Here is a 17355-nt window from a genome sequence, read left to right as displayed (position 1 = left end):
TCAGGGATGGCGAACCAATGGCACGCGTGCCATTTATGGCACGCGACACAATATTTTGGGCACTCCACCGATCACAATTGTTATTACACAAATGTTATTACGCTAGGAAACAATTAAATTAAAATTCACAAAAAACAATTAAATTAAAATTCACAAAAAACAAAAATTAATAACCGTAAAAAACAAGCTAGCAATAAATAACTAGCAAAAAAAATCAACAGTCCTGCTTAAACTAACATCTTAGAACCTAATATAAGTTATTGGTCATCTTATCTGCAACACCAAAAGTCTCATTGATGTTACTTTAAGTTGAATTACTTGTATAATTGAGACATTGCAAAATGTTTTTTTTTTTCAATGTAAATAAAGAGTTTTGAGTTGATAGTTTTTAGTATTATTTTCCCAATAATCAAGAAGTCAAAATTATTTTACGGCACGTCTATGATCTCATTAAGCAATTTTTTAGAGAAAATGGCACGTTGGTGTATAAAGGTTCGCCACCCCTGGTCTAAGACAATTGAAACAGGACAGGAAAGCCTTTAACTCTTAAGATTTCAAAAGGTATATGTGCATTGTTAGATCTTTCAGAGAATGATAACTTAATTAATAGTTTTTACTTTTAGAATGATAGTTTATTATAGGGCTATCTTTTTAAACTTACAAAGAACTTGCTTGAATGACTTACTAAAAATAAGAGATTTCCCTAAGGAAAACTTCAGCCATGGTGAATCTTAACCTTTGAATTCTCATTATTTCAAAAATGAAAACTGATTCATAAAAGTACAGGAAATATGATCTTTTAAAATCGGCTCCATGTTTTGAATTGAACTGCGTAACTCTAAAAATATGATCTCTAACGATGTGCATTTTTCTGCAGTACAACAAATGTCGCCTGTAGTCTGCTTATACAAAGTCTTGGGATAAAACCTGTTAAAAGATCTTACAGTTTTGAGAGTTTGGACACCCTTTCTTTCACATTTAATTAAAATTGACAATTGTAACGTGGTAAAGATTCTTCATTTAATAAGAAATGGCCCTTATATATTGTTATGAAGTATTTTTTCCCTCAATACTGCAAATATTCCGTATTAAACTTCATTAGATGACACTATAATTAAATTTGAAGTCACATCACATTCCCCAACCATAGCGAAGCATAATCTGAAGCGCCCAGCACGTTAACCATTGGGTCACGAAGATAATTTTTTAATTTAAATTAAAGCATTTTCAGTAATCTTTTTACGTTATTTCTTTTCTGTAAATCATTTTCTTAATATATTATTCAAAACGAAATGCTTTCTCACACTTTTAAATTCACATCCTGTCCTTTAATCTATTTTTGGCTCAAGAATGCGTTAATTAAAAGTAAGACATTTTTCCCTTTGTTCTTTGTGGGAATCGCGCGACCTATTTGATAAACCAATTACAATTACTAAGATTTCCCTTATTCCCTAAAACGAGACATTTTACCGATTTACTTTGCAAGATTTTCCCTAGCTTTCATTGAGGAGCACAATGAATTCGTGTACAATTTTATTGCTGTTCTCACTCTAATTAATAAATAAATTTTATACCCTCTTTCCCTGCCTAAGACCTGTTTTTATCCTTCCACTCGGCAACGACGATATATATTACTTGTGAATGATTTTTTCCACTGGAAAGAAATTAAAATTACGTCAAAGTGATTTTTTTTAAATTATATTTGGAATATTAATTATATTTGGATTCAAATGGTATAAGCCTGAAACAATCTACCGTAGAATAGTTTTTTAAGAGAAAAAATTAATCTTAAAAAATTGTTAAGATTTGCATAAGATATATGATCTAAAACTCGTTATTTAACTATTTTTAGTGCTACGCCGAGACGACAATGAACGAAATCCTTGGTTGGTACGGTTTCGAGAAGGTGGATAGCAGAGATACTCAAGGTTTGAACCTCACCCACTTTGCTTCCAACAATTCTTCTGCAGCTGGTAACAACAGCTCAAACGGTGTGTCACCGCCTTCTTCGGCTATGGAAGGAAGTGATGCATCAGAGGATGTTCCATCTCATCCTGGTGGCTTAGACGAATCTTCCAGGCTGAGATCAGATAGTATGAGTCCCAATCCTGATGGTAAGTGATATACATTGTCAACTAGTTTTTTACATCTCAGAATAATTTGATCCTCCATTCTTAACTTATTTCTTACAACTAGTTGTAATTTGATTCTTCATTGTTAACTAATTTCGCATCTGAAATTAATTTGATCCCCCATTGTTGACTAATTTTTTATTCTCAGAGTTATTTGATCTTCCATTGTTAATTTAATTTTTACGCCTCAGTGGACTTTGATTATTCATTTTTAGCTAATTTTCGCACCTCAGAGTAATCTGATCCTCCATCTTTAACTTGTTTTTTTAAACCTCAGTACAATTTGAATTATTTCATTGCTGATTTGATCCTCCATTGCCTATATATAGCCTATTTATTTAACATATGAAAATAAGTCATGTCTTAAGTCATCTGACATTTAAGTGATTTTCACACGGGAAAAAAAAGCTTTTACTTTCTAATAATACAAATAATAGGGAAAGTAGTAAAAAAGTTATGATTGTCGAAGTTTATAAAAAAATTCTTATATAGTCGATAGCCATTTATAACTTAATTTTTTCAAAAGGCAAACCATTGAGCAAATTGATAGTCTTTCGTGAATAATAAACCACGTTTTTCTATAAAAAAAAATTTAAATCTTAATAATTTTTTCATAATTTTATTTGGCACGACAACACAGGGTGGGCTAAAATTTTCTACTAAAGATTCCTACAAGACTTCCAGACATTTATCCCAATCACTTTAAAATTTGATTCCACATAATAGAGCCATCGTTGTTTTGGCCTTGCCCGTTTTCGACTAGTGAACGGTTTTGGATAAAAAAATTTAGCCATTTTGGTAATATGAGAAGTTAAATTTATTCTCTTTACCCATGGTACTGCTCTGCGACCGACCATAGATTTTACGAGCACTTGTACCGCATGTACTCGGTGGGTCTTAGCGGAGTCGAGGACCGAACTCCAGTTCGTCTGGACCGGAGTCCGATTCTCTAATCATTGGGCTACCACGGCCCATGAAGAAATATAAAGCGGGCTCCAAAGACTACATGTCACGGAACAAACCCAATCTCGTGAAGGTCACGGCTGAACAAAATAAAAAAAAATTGGAATTTAGAGTAGCATTTCGATCATGTGAGACTTTTTAAAAGAATCTATAAGTCTTACCAAATACAGGTACTGCATTTAAAGAATCCATGACCATAGATGCATTTCCGCAATCATGAAATGATTTGAATTATTAAAATAACTGTCACAATGAAAAAAAAAATATTATTAAAATTCAAACGAACTTTTTAAATAATTAACGTAATAGGTTTGGAAGAAAAACGATCAAATTTTAAGCATATTCTTAAAAACAATCTCTGCAATTTTAATCTCAATTATATTTGCGTTCTTTTTCAGTCTTTTTGAAAATCATCTCACATAACCTGCAATTTTTTTTGAGAGGAAAAAATTCATAAATCATCCGCTAAGAAATTTAGAAAACAATATAAAAAATATTTCAACGGAAAAAAAAACATGTATTAAAAACAAAATCTCCGACGAATAATTTCATGAGGGGGCGTGTCTCATTCTTTTTGTTTTTGAAGTTCTCCGTCGAAAAGGTTCAACTTACCGAACATTAAAGTTCAATTTTTACCCTAGCATTCGTTTCGCTGGCTGTAATTAACTTAATTAGCAGGGGAAGGTGGACGTGAAGAGGTTGATTTCAGGGGGGGGGGAATACTTGCAAGACGCAGGGGGCGGGTATCATCTTCAATGTCTACTCTTACATACGTTTGTTGTTTAAAAGTGTAATTTTTTATCCTCTCTTAATATTTTGATTTTAGTTTTTACTTTTTTTCTTACAGTTTCTTCATTGTACACTTTCGGTATTATGTTTCGTAAGTTCAAAGAAATCAACATTTTCAGTAAAAACGTCCGGATAAACAAGATCGGTTTCTCACAATGTTAATTAAATTAGATTAATTTCGAAAGCGAGTAAATGACTAATGCAAAAAGAGAAAATTTCGTTTGAAGTTAATTAGGTTAGTTTAATTAAAATTCGTTCTTTTGTAATTCGGTTTTACGAACGACTTGTTTTGAATTTAAGTTTCTGATTGTTTGGAAATTCTCAAATGAAATGTAGACCTTCTGAGGTCCTAAAACCGCCGAGTTGAATAAACTTAAATTGCTTGCTGCCAACTTTAAACAACACCCAAGAATATAATGTAGAACTCTAAAACAATGTTTTTCATTCACCAGAAGTGTTAAGATCGTTCCAATTTGCATTGAATTTATTGGAACTATCTGTTAACTGTTAAGCTTTCTATCCGAAGTTTTTTATTTTAATATTTATTTTTTCATAATGTATCAAATATAGACCAAACGAAACTGTTCCAGAAAATAAATAAATAGTAATTATCATTATATTGTTATATTTTACAAAACGAATTAAGTCGGCCAATGTATGATATAATTTTTTTCCCTTCATTTTAGAATTTTTGCTTATTTAAAAATCCTTCCTCGATTTTCGGTGTCTTTTTCTCTCAGCCTTTTTTTTTAAAATTTTTTCATTTGTTTTTAAATTAATATTTTTATTATATTTACTGTCTAAAATACAGTACAACAATGATATTAAAAAAATACCCGTTACTTGATATATGCAGAGTAATTCGCGACAATAAGCAAATTTTATAAATCTTTTGCTTGAATATTGATAACAATCATATATATGGTCATATAATATGATCCTGGCCCAGACCAAAACACTTCTATCACCATAGAGATCAAACTTCTATAATGTTAGAAATTAAGTTTCTATTTTGTCGTGTAAACGCGTCCAGAATCATTGTTCAGATTGAATCGAAACTCATCAGTGAAAAGAATCTATAAGACAACAGTGCTTGTGCCCAAGGTAGATATATCTTTTCACTGTCCTGTGACTAAGACCTGATTTCCCATAAGTATAAAACTGAGATCTTAGAGACCTGTATAAAATTATTAAAGCATATTTATTAATATAGATTAAACCCGTTGAAAAGTATTTATAAATTTTAGATATATAAATACAGATTATTTTACAAATATAAAAATGTGAATATTTATATATTTGTTAATGATTTACAAATATATAAATATTCACCTCTTCTTAAGATACTGTATATTAATACAGCAACTTTTTTTTATTAATTTAAAATAATACAGGCTCTTAAAATTTCTTTAGAATTTGAGTAAAAAAATACATACTTTTTTTAATAATTTGCAACAAAAAAAGATCAATATTCGTGATTTATTCTCAGATTCAAACTATTTGCAAGTATTTTTTATTATGTTTTACTTAATTCATCTTATCTTAATTCATATTATTAATGCATTTTAATTGTCTGTTTGTGGGAAAATATTGCACTTAATACTTTCCGACTAGCAAGAGTACTCGAATTTTATCTAGAGTTCTGCGTTGGATTGGCAATACAAGTTTCATTTATTTACCACGGGCCTTTTTAGGATAAATATTGAGTCTGCAAAATTTTTTACCTTTAAAACGGACTCAACACAAAATATTTAACTATAAAAATGGATATTTACCGAAATATTTTATCAAAATATAGACCCTTCCCAAAACTTGTTTTTTTTGAAAAACGGAACCATTGATGTCTTTAATTCATAGTTTGAAAATTAAAAAAATCTTTGAAAGATATGGCTTTAATGTTTTATTTTTTCCCCACAGATTCATGACCTTATTTTCACAGATTCAAAAATTATAGTGGATTTTCGAAGATATCACAAAAATTTTGAAGCCGTACTTCTTACTATAAGTCTGAACTGATCACTGTTTTCAGTAATTTTCGCAAAATCATTTAAAAAAAAAAACTAATTTTCCAACCCCCCACCTTTTTTTTAAAAGTGTTTACTTCTTTTTATATTAAAGTTTTTCTATAACCGCTCGCAAACTATGATTGATGTATATGTCGCACATCTAAATTTACAGAAATTCGATTTTAAAGATTTAAAAGTACAGTCCGAAGAATGTTCCCTTTTTCTCATATTAATGTAAAACAAATTTACCAATCATANAAAAAAAAAAAAGAAAAAAGAAGAAAGATAAATATCTGATTTATTCTCGGATTCAAACTATTTTAAAATTTTTATTATGTTTTACTTAATTCATATTATTAATGCATTTTAATTGTCTGTTTGTGGGAAAATATTGCACGTAATACTTTCCGACTAGCAAGAGTGCTCGAATCTTATCTGGAGTTCTGTGTTGGATTGGCAATACAAGTTTCATTTATTTACCACGGGCCTTTTTAGGATAAATATTGGGTCTGCTAAGAGTCCCCTCGCAAAATATTTTATTATAAAAATGAAAATTTACCGAAATATTTTATCGAATAATGAATCCTTCCTAAAACTTTATTTATTTATTTTTTTGAAAAACGGAACCATTGATGTCTTTAATTCATAATTTGAAAATTAAAAAAATCCTTGAAAGGTTTTAAAGTTTTGTTCATGACCTTATTTTCACAGATTCACACATTATAGTAGATTTTCGAAGCTATCACAAAAATTTTGAAACCGTAACCTCTTACTATAAGTCTGAACTGATCACTGTTTTCAGTAATTTTCGCAAAATCAAGATCGTATTCACAAATTCACAAAATTATGAACATAATTTTCCAAATTTCACACAGATCTCAAACCTCTGGAATGAAAAAAAAAAAAAACAAACTCTGCTAACTCTACTATAAGAATTTTTTGCCATTTTACTGTCAAAGGGAATTTCGAACACTCCCCGACTAACTACAGTGCTCTTTCTGTCACCGACAAATTTACAGACACAAAACTAAGAATGAAGAAAATTATAAAAACACGTTATAGAAGTTAAAAGAAAAAACCTAATTTTCCAACCCCCCACCTTTTTTTAAAAGTGTTTACTTCTTTTTATATTAAAGTTTTTCTATAACCGCTCGCAAACTATGATTGATGTATATGTCGCACATCTAAATTTACAGAAATTCGATTTTAAAGATTTAAAAGTACAGTCCGAAGAATGTTCCCTTTTTCTCATATTAATGTAAAACAAATTTACCAATCATAAACTTAAGTACATCAATTTACTTAATAAATAAAATACCCTCTCAATGTTCTAAAATGATTTTACCCTTGATCTCAAATTATTTATTTTTCGAGCAATTTTTAAAAAATGGTCCAAGAGATCCCAAAAATAAGAACCACTAAATATCTACTTGTTCATAAATTAGGGAGAAAATCGTTTGATAAACTGACCGCCACAGCTCCCCTTCCCCTTCACTCCTGTCTTTTGCGACTCCTCCCCATATTTATCTTCGATACTTTTTCTTCCCTTTTTATTCTTTTTTTCTTTTTATCTTTTATCTCTCTTTTTATCCTTCTATTGTAGCCAGCTTCAATTAAGGTAATTATAAAGTAGCGTTCGAGTCAGAAATGGTTGTTGGAGGGACGTGGGCTTACCATCTGTCCCAAGGAGGTGGTTCACAGACAAGGGTTGCGATTTTATTCGAAAGAAGTGATTTTTAGTTTTCATTTTATTGGCGACTTTTTTAAAATTATGTATTGCATTACATAAGGTGCTACTATCAACAAAATTTCGAAACAATGAAAGTTGTCTGTTGAAAGAATCATTCGGTCAAGTTAAGTACTTATTACCATTTTTTTTTTAAATTGACGTTTAAAATCCATTTGATTACAGTAAGTAATAATAATAATTAGATTTAGAAATTCCTTAGCCTTTTTTTATACCTGAAAAGTTCGCAAAGTCTTTTTAATTTTATTTTATCATTTGTCTTTTTTTTTTTTATTTTCACGAAATTTACACGCAGTATATTGGAATTATTTTAATTGTTTACAATAATTTTGAATTAAAATGCTTTTAAAATATTACCACACCCAAAAATGACCATCAATAAAAAATAAAAAAAACTAAGGGGGGGGGGGTAAAAAAAGAAACGGTATGCTGCGTTTTCTTTCCTAAGCCATATATTTTTTTCCCCACAAATTTTCAAAATTTGTTATGAAATTTGTTAACAGGTGGTGCTGCTAAGTAAATAAAATAACAAGAAAATTTACTTAAAAAACTTCATTCGCAGCAATAACATGGCATAGTTTTAGGCAATATTAACAGGCATCTATGCAAATAATTCAATTGAAATGGTCTAAGATGCAGCAAGTAACATTGTTTTATAGTTGTTTCAGTCAACAGTGTCATCTGTTGACGCACTTTGTAACTAATATGAAAATTTTATGAGGAAAAATTTTTGGTTTCCAAAGCAGAATGCAGCAAACCTTATAAATCTACTTTAGTTTTTCTTGAATTGATTTTAACTTGATCATTTCTTTTTGGGAGACTTCTTTAACAGTGTGTAAAAAAATTATAAATACATTCGAATTATGAATAATCAAATTAATGGAAAAGACTTATTTGTAATATTTTACCGAACCTTCACTATTTTTCAGCTTCTTGGATATAATAATAATATGGAACAGTAAAGCTCTATTTTTATGCCTATCATTTTCAGTACCCGATTTTAATTCAACGTATAGAAAATAATACTTTCTCTAATGAAAACCGCTTGAGAATTACACCATAGATTCTTAAGGGGATTTATGTCATCATTATTATTATATTGGAAAAACTAAGTAGACTCTATCTCTAGGCTTTAAATAGAAATATTATGACCACTTTTAATCGAAATATTATAACAACTTTTTTTAATCTCTCAAAATTGCATGACTTAGTAAAATGAATGTCTCAAAGATTGCTTCCAATAATTTAAACACATGCGTCACTCATGCTTTCATAAAACTTATCAATCGAAAAAAATCGAACCGAAAACACATCCGATGAACAGCAATAAGTTATTTCTTAACAACAATTCCAGCCATAAAATTTTAATTCAATTTATTTTTAGTGTAACTAAATTAGTATCAATTATGTGTTATAATGTATTAATACTTACTGTTTTAAGACGCCACTTAAATTCAAAATAGTTTGTTTTCCTAAATTTTTTTAAGGAAAATGTGCACATTACAAAATGAAAAATTACTATTGTAGACTTGAATCCGAAACTGAAAATCAAAATTTAAAATTGAAATAAGGCTGGGGGGGGGGGAANAATTAACAAGCCAGATCTTCTAAATCATTCAGAAGAGCATATTTATTTTGTTCTACCATCTGGATGTAATTTTTGAAAATTTAAAAACATCTATCTGGAAACAATATTACAGAACAGTTGGCTGTAAAAAGATTTTTTTTTGTGCCAAATTTACTTAAAATGTGCCCAGTATAGTTCTGACGATAATAGGCTGCGAAATCTGAAAATTCCGTTCGATCTACAGTTAGACGCGCTTCTTTCACATGTGTGCCATTCACGTGTGAATCCTAATCACATGTGTTACTAATCCGAAAGAACGAAGCATTTATGTTACTAACGAGTTTATCATAATTTTTCGAATGAAATTTTATCATAATTTTTATAATTGTTTATTATTATACAGGATGCTCTCTAAATACCTCCCTTGATTTTGGGAATACTTGCCGAAATTGAATTTTAGCCTAATTAAGCGAATTTAGGAACTAATATTTAAATGGAAAATCAAGATTAAAAAACCATTGCGAAAGTTGAAGTTAGATTTAAGACGATTAAAATTGAAAATAAGAGTTTAAACACATTGATAATAAATCATTGACAGTAAAACCTTTCATAGTTTCTATAATTAACCAATAGAAAATAATATTAATTTTTGGTTTTATTCCATCGATAGAATGGATTTGAATATTTGAAATATAGGTTCTTAACGTGAGTGCTATCACTCCTACCCCCAGTGGTGTGTGAAAATTTTAGGGAAGGGTAAGGAAAAACTATATTACATTACTATTTTTTTTTCTAACGAAGTCTATGTTAAAAATTTTAATTTTTCGATTTTTAACTAAATTTTTCACCGGTGAGATAGATATGGTATATTGCAGCTGAACGTCATCATTGGCGAAATAATGCCAAATATGGCGGTAATGGAGATGTTGGGAGGGAATGTGTAGAAGTTGCAGGTGACGTCGACAAGGATTTATATCGGGCGGAGGAGATATTCAGGATCAAACGAGATCGTGATTCAGTCCTCCCTCAATGCCCGACAGACACGCCCCAACATCTTCTCTACAATTTCCTCTTCTCAGCACATCTTGGGACTGACATCGAGACGCTTCATTAAATTCAAATAAATAAAAAACAGTTCTTTAAAGGAAAATTTTTAAAATTCTTTCCTTATAATTTTGTTACTCCGCACGCAGAACGTATGCGGTCCCTTTGGAGCCAACGAAACTGAAAAATGCCTTTATTATTTACGAATGATTTTAAACTTGTTCAATGGTATGCAGAAAGAGGACTGTGGCCCAATCAACAAGCCAAATGGGTCATCCAATCACCGACTAAGAACACTTAAACTTTATTTTTCATTTCAACATTTTCATAATGAAATAATTTTTTAACTGGTTAATATTTGATTCAGGAAAAAGATTAAATATCTGTTTACGATGTTTTTTTTTAAAAAAATTAAATTGGCTTTTTCTGTGCTACAATAGATTATACTAAGCTTTTCAGGAGCATAAACACAACTTCCAGTTTAGATTTTATTGTGAGCATTCAAACGTTTCTATACGCCACTGAAGGTATTGTTTTAATATGTAAGAATTTTTTAAAAATTTTAAATAATATTAAAATGTGCATGAAAATTAATAATTGCATTAAACTACTAGTTAATACAGTCGAACTCGTTTATAACGAGCACAAAGGGACCGTAACACGTACTCGTTAAATCCGAGTGCTCGTAATAAACGGGTACTTAAGACAGGCGCGCAACCGGAAGAGGGGGGGGGCTTGGGAGGTCAAATGATTGAATTTACTTAAAATTTAATTAATACTTACTTACTTTAATTACATTAATTAATTTAATCGCGTTTTTTTTATTTCGAGCACATTTCTTATCATTTTGAAAAAAAAGATAAGACAGAAAGACTAGAAAGATGAGAAAAAAGATTACAAGACGGAAAAATATTGCTCGCTAAAACCGAGTTTTGCTCGTTAAAAGCGACTTCTGTTCCATAGACTTAACATTGATCCAACCAAATATTCTCGTGTCCCTCGGTAAATCCGAGTTCTCGTTAAATCCGAGCTCGTTATAAACGAGTTCGACTGTATACAATATAAAAACATAGTATTAATCATTATAATGCGTAACTGGAAATTATGAAACTCCGGCATTCCAAAGATAGCATAGGCATTGTATATAATGCCGGTCGTTTTTAGGCATGGTATGAAATCTTAGAATTGTTACATACTTTCCCTTGGCATTGTATATAATACCTAGGTATCACATAGAATGACAAATTTAGGCAAAAGTTGAGAAAAAAAGTCCCGTTAAGGCTATTATATAAATGACGTGCATTCCTCAAAAATAAAAATGTTATTCTGAAAAAAAAATAAGGAGAGTGCCATGAAAAAATATTCTAAGTACGTAAAGAAAAATGAACTTCCTACAAAATAAAATGTATGTCTCTCTTATTCTGAGAATTAAAATTTTCATATGAAAGGTAACAAATTAAAATTTACCTACCTGTTTCAACATGGTATGCTAGAATCATAGTTTTAATTACATTCAATTACATTCAAAACGAATCGGATATGAATTTCACACTTTGCCGGTTTCTCATTTGGCATTCTATAGAATGTCTAGGAATATGAATCGTTTCATGCATTATATCCAATGCCTAAGGCATTCTATTAGAATGCCGGATTTCAAACTTTGCGGGTAACATATATACCAAAATATTCTGTTACTACTGCCCTCAGTATATATTTTTAGAATTTTTGTCAAATATGGAGTCAAAAATGTATGAATTTTATGTTTCACATCTAAGCAGGGGAAGGCAAAAAATGCATAAGCAAAGAAACCAAGGACAAAATAAAAAAATAATGTAAACATAGGAAGATAACATAGGCGAGAAAGAAGCAAAAAAGGTGTAGAAACATAAGGTATCACAATTGAGGAATGCAGGACTAAAAACATCAAAACCTGTATGATTGATGGAGGAAATAAATAGTTTTTACAAGGCGATTATTAAAAACACCAGTAAGTTTCACCAGGCAGTCAATATGGTTTTAATGTTTTTCCATCCCGCTTTCTTCAGTGATTCGACAGGTTTTATAAGTGTTTTTGTTTCTCCTTCGTTTATTTATTGATACGCAATCCTTAATGTATATACATTTTTTACAATACACTGAAGCCAGTGTTTTCGGTAGAGAAGAGTACGGCTGACGGCTCGGTAGAGTGCGGCAGAGCAAGAGCCATTTACTGTATAAAAATCAGTGCACAAAAGCTCTACATTCATTCGAAAAATTCATGCTGTTAGGTGTTTGACCAAAATAGAACCGTGATTTGTTAAAATTATTTCTGTGAAATTCAGTGTAGTGTTGCAATAATTAAACGTAAAATGTTAGCAAGACACCATTTGAGTTGAGTGTTTCCAATTGTGGACGCATAGTTGGAAGACTTCAGGACAAAGAGTCACTACTGTGGCCAATCTAATGGGAGTGTCAAAAAGTGTAATCTTGTGATTATAAAGGTCGCTGAAGATGGAAATGCTGTGCGAAAGCATGCCAATGGTCCTGGTAAAAACATTATACTGGCGAAAATTCACTGAAATGTAGATAGCTGTTGACTTCGCAACCGCCAGAGCCGTTTTTATGTTTATAGGGGCCCTGGGCCTGTCATTATCTGGGGGCCCTTTATGAGTAAATTTAGAGAAAAATAATTTATTTTGAATAATTTTTTTTTATTTTAAGAGTAAAAAACATATAAATTAATTATAAAAACTTATATACANTTCGCAACCGCTAACTGTAAACATGTTTCTGCTAGAACCATTTCATAATGATTAAATCAAGTTAGTTTGTATGGAAGGAAGCCTGTTCGATGTATCCCGCTTCATCCCTACCATTATCAAGAAACAGTACGTTGGTTTAAGAAACGTATTGGTTAGAATCATTGACAGTGGTTCCAGAGTAACGATAACCCGTTTCACTTTGATAAGTGATTCTGGCTATTAGTTGGGGGGGGGGAGAGGGGGGACATGTTATGCCCAACAGTACGAGTTCACGAACGTGATTGGTATGGCAGGCATCATCCACAATGGCAAAATACCATTTTACATCTTTGAGCGAGGTAGCGTTACATCGCAGCGGTATTGCAGAGAAATTATTCTGGTTTTTGTTCGTCTTTTTAGGGGTGTGGTAGGTCCAAATTTTCTGTTTATGGATGACAATGCGCGGTCACATTAGAAAGCTGAGGTATCGGTCACGCTAGAAATTGAAGATATTGTCCGTAAGCGAAGGCCTGCGTATTCACCAGGCTTAAATCCCATAGAGCATGCATGGGATTCCCTTGGCAGACATGTTTCACAAAAAAACGCCCTCCCCGAACCGTGACAGAGATAAACACAGCCTAGAGAGAGCAGTGGGACAATATCTCCTACGCACTTCTCGTTAGTTTAGTGGACAGCATAAATAACGGATGCAAAATGTGCATTAGTGTCCGAGATAATTACTAAGGTACTCATATCTGTTTCATTCTGGCAAGAAGACTCATTTTTCGTGGTAGTTTGGAAATCGTCCAGGGAGCATCTTTTTTATTTTTTATTTTCTTATATTTCGATGAGGCGATATTTGTATAATTTTGCATAATAATAAATGCACATTTTCTTTACTAAATATGCATTTAGTTTCATTTCTTCAATAAATGTCTATTATTATATATTCCGAAAAATGTGACTGTTTCGTAACGATTGCTAAGCAATGTATATATGTATATACATATGCGTAATGACTACCCTTTATATATATGTTTATAATTTTTGTTCAAAAATAATCCGATAAACTATTGCAAAGAAATTTGGAAACCACTGATTAATATCTAAGCGAAGATACTTAAAATAAGATTTCACAAAAAGTATTTACGAAACATATAGTGACCAACTTGGTAGTCTTAACCCCCATGATATTAAGAGTGATAGGGAAATAATTAACAAGGTAAACTTCATTTGTTTAATTTTAACAGTACTTAAAAACTCCACTTACTATTTTAAAATATTTATTGCGGTGGTCAAAAACCACTACTGAGGAAAGTGGGATGGAATACATCGCAATCAGTTTGGTTGCCTGCGATATAGCTTGGTGTTTTTAATATCTGTCTTTCAACTCTTCTGTATTTCCTCTTTGTAATCAAATAGGTTTTTATAAATATATATTTTTTTAGCTAAAATGGTAATTTTCAAAACTTATTTTAGGAAGATTGAACTATTTATTTTATCCTATAATTACTATTATAATTAAACACCTGTAAAATATACAGCACAGAATGTTAAGAAATAATTAGAACTTGAGGGGAAAAAACTCTCGATCAAATGCGAAGAAAAATAATTTAAATATTTAAAAAAAAAGAAAAAAATGTTTGATAAAAATTATTGAGAGTAAAAAACTCTATTATTTGTCGCATTTTCTTTTGACCAGCTAATATATTTGGAGGGGAACTTTTTTTTTAATTTAAAAAAATGTCTCCCCGAAATAATAAAAATGAATCGTAATTTTCTATAACTAATAATGATGCGAAACAACGCACTATACTAACGTAAGATATCACGCATGTTAGTGGGTGACTGTAACTTTTCCGTGATAAAGAATGAACTGAGTAAGTATGCGAAATTCTGCATACAAAAATTAATTTAAGAGCTGAGGAAACACATTAAAGAAAGATAATTTTTAAAGTTTTAGTGCTGCCATCTGTAGTAATTATAAACAACTAAAACTGAAGGCCGAATTTTGTTCTTTAAATTTTATTTGGAAATAGGTAAAAAATTTTTTTTTTCTTTTAGAAAGTCGGAGCGTGAATTTCTGAGAGTAAATAAAAGAATAATTAGTACATGATAAAAAGTAAATAAGAACATTTATATGCATTGCAGTATGTAAAAAGAAAAAGAAAAGAAATTCCTTAAATCGCTTTTGTTCAACACTTCCGAATTATTAATTAGAACCAGTGTCGTAAAATTGAATAACAAGGTAATCACAAATGGTAGCATAATAGTGATGCTGCTTAATCATTAATTTACAAGCGATATTTTAAAACTGAATTTTACAAATCTGCACTACGAAACTCATGTTTCTGAACATAAATAGTTTTTTCATGCGTCAATATTTGAAGTGGGGGCATGCACTTTGCATTTGAATTGTAACCTTTTTTTCCTTCTTTTTTTTTTTTACTAATTGCAAGTTGTAATGAAATATTGAGTTTTATAGAAGGATACGTGACTAAATTTTTTAACAATAAAATATTGAATCTTAAATGAAACAACAGTTGAATCTCGAGACTTGTGATTGAAATTCTAACGGTAGAAGGGGCATTTTAAAAATTAATTTGACAAGGATGCACAGCGGATGATACATTTTTAAGAAATATATATTTGCTACAAATGTAAATCTTTAAAGTGGTGTACATTTTGCATTTAAGCTGCAGCTTTTTTTAAGAACAGCAGTAGAAAGTTGAGCCTTAAGCGTGTTAATAGCACATTAAAAATAATTTTTTCAGTTTTGCTTTGTACAAACTATGTTTTTAACACATAAATATTTTCTACGATTGCCAATCTTTAAAATGGTGTCATGCCATATATTTAACCTTTTGCACTTTTAAATTTTCCTGAACAAACCTACTGCTTTCACTTAAAAAAATTTTATTTATTGTTCATGACAGTTAGGCGACCCTAACTACTATTTAATTGCATTGATTTGTTGGTTTTTACAATTATTTCTGTGCTGTATTTACTTGAAAAAAATGAAACACCTGCAACGGCCTTAACTCGTTAACACGAGATGTTTAATATATTGAAATTACTTTTTTTAATGTCTCCATTTAATTTTGATAACTTAATTCAGGCGTTAATTTTTTTTTGTTATAGTATTATTAATATTGAGCAAAAATATGGTCCCAATAGTTGAGCCAGGAAAGCAGTTGAAAGTATGTAAACTCCTTCGGCCGTAATGTTGTAGTATTAGAAGACATCTTTAAATTATTATTTTGTATATCTCATTTTTATGATTTTATCAGCGAATTGGCAAAATTCGCTGCTAAAAATCTTAAAAATCAGGAATATTGGCAGTATTTAATAATATTTCATATTTAAGTTACTTATATAGAGTGAAGTTATTGTCACTGATTTTTTTACCAGTGTTTGATGTTTATTCATAACCAATGTTTTTTTTTTTATCTGGCCAGTTCATCATAGAGTTCTAGCCAGTTCATAATTTCACTCGAGGTCTTTTTAAAAAAATCGAACATTTTTTGCACACGATTATAAAATTTGTTTATCCACAGATAATTCTTTTAAAAAAATAACTTTTAAATATTATTCAGTACGTATTATTATTTTACTTAATAACGATCAAAACATTTTTTAATTGATAGATTTGCACATTTTTAAGCAATTTTTTAATACGTTACCTCAAATGACAAAATACAGAATTGGAATAAAGTCAGTAGCACTAATTTTTTTCTCGTTTCACTTGCAATGAAGAGCAATCTCATACAACTAATTTTAATGTCTTACGTAAAAAAAAGAAAAAAAAATGTTTTCTGTGTCACAATGTCATTACTCTACTTAAGGGTACTTAATTTATCGCCTTAAAGTCAATTAAAACAATATTAAAGTACCTATAAACCTTTTTAATATCGAATATAGATATAAAATTTTTAATATCCGATTTTTAAATTTTTGGGGGTAAGTAAGAAAAAAATAGAAATGAAGTGTTAATTTTTTTATAGTTGTGGGTTATTGTATTATTATTACTATTATTATTACTTATATAAATATTAGTATTAATTATTTTATTTTTATCATTATGAATTCTATTAATATTACTACACGTAACCAAAAGTTAATGAAAAGTCATCACCGGAAGGGCAATATTCTTAGTTTTCAGGACAGATAAACCAAAAGAGATGAAAAGCTTTTAATAATGAATAAAATGCGTTCATTATTCTAGGAATCTGAAAGTTAACTTAGTTTATTGGTGAAAATTACGTAAATATGTACTTCGTATGAGATTTGACAATTTTTGTAGATCAACAAGCATAAGTTATCTCAAAAATGATAGCTGTTTCACAACTCAATACTTTCCCTGAAGCATACGAAGATTTTTGTTTTT

The 17355-nt window shown here is 30.2% G+C and overlaps 1 protein-coding gene across 1 annotated transcript in view; it reads left to right on the top strand.

Moving 5' to 3' along the window:
* The window catches only part of LOC107438993 (sine oculis-binding protein homolog), a 102334-nt gene that overhangs the window by 48104 nt on the left and 36875 nt on the right, over positions 1–17355 (top strand). The window contains exon 2 of the mRNA XM_016051430.4: positions 1853–2114. Coding sequence (XP_015906916.2) covers positions 1853–2114 — 262 coding nt within the window. The remainder of the gene's footprint in view (positions 1–1852; positions 2115–17355) is intronic.

The sequence above is a fragment of the Parasteatoda tepidariorum genome, chromosome 1, assembly GCF_043381705.1.
Source record: "Parasteatoda tepidariorum isolate YZ-2023 chromosome 1, CAS_Ptep_4.0, whole genome shotgun sequence".
NCBI lineage: Eukaryota > Metazoa > Arthropoda > Arachnida > Araneae > Theridiidae > Parasteatoda > Parasteatoda tepidariorum.
The sequence above is the reverse complement of the archived record's forward strand: the minus strand, read 5'-3'. Positions and strand labels throughout refer to the sequence as shown.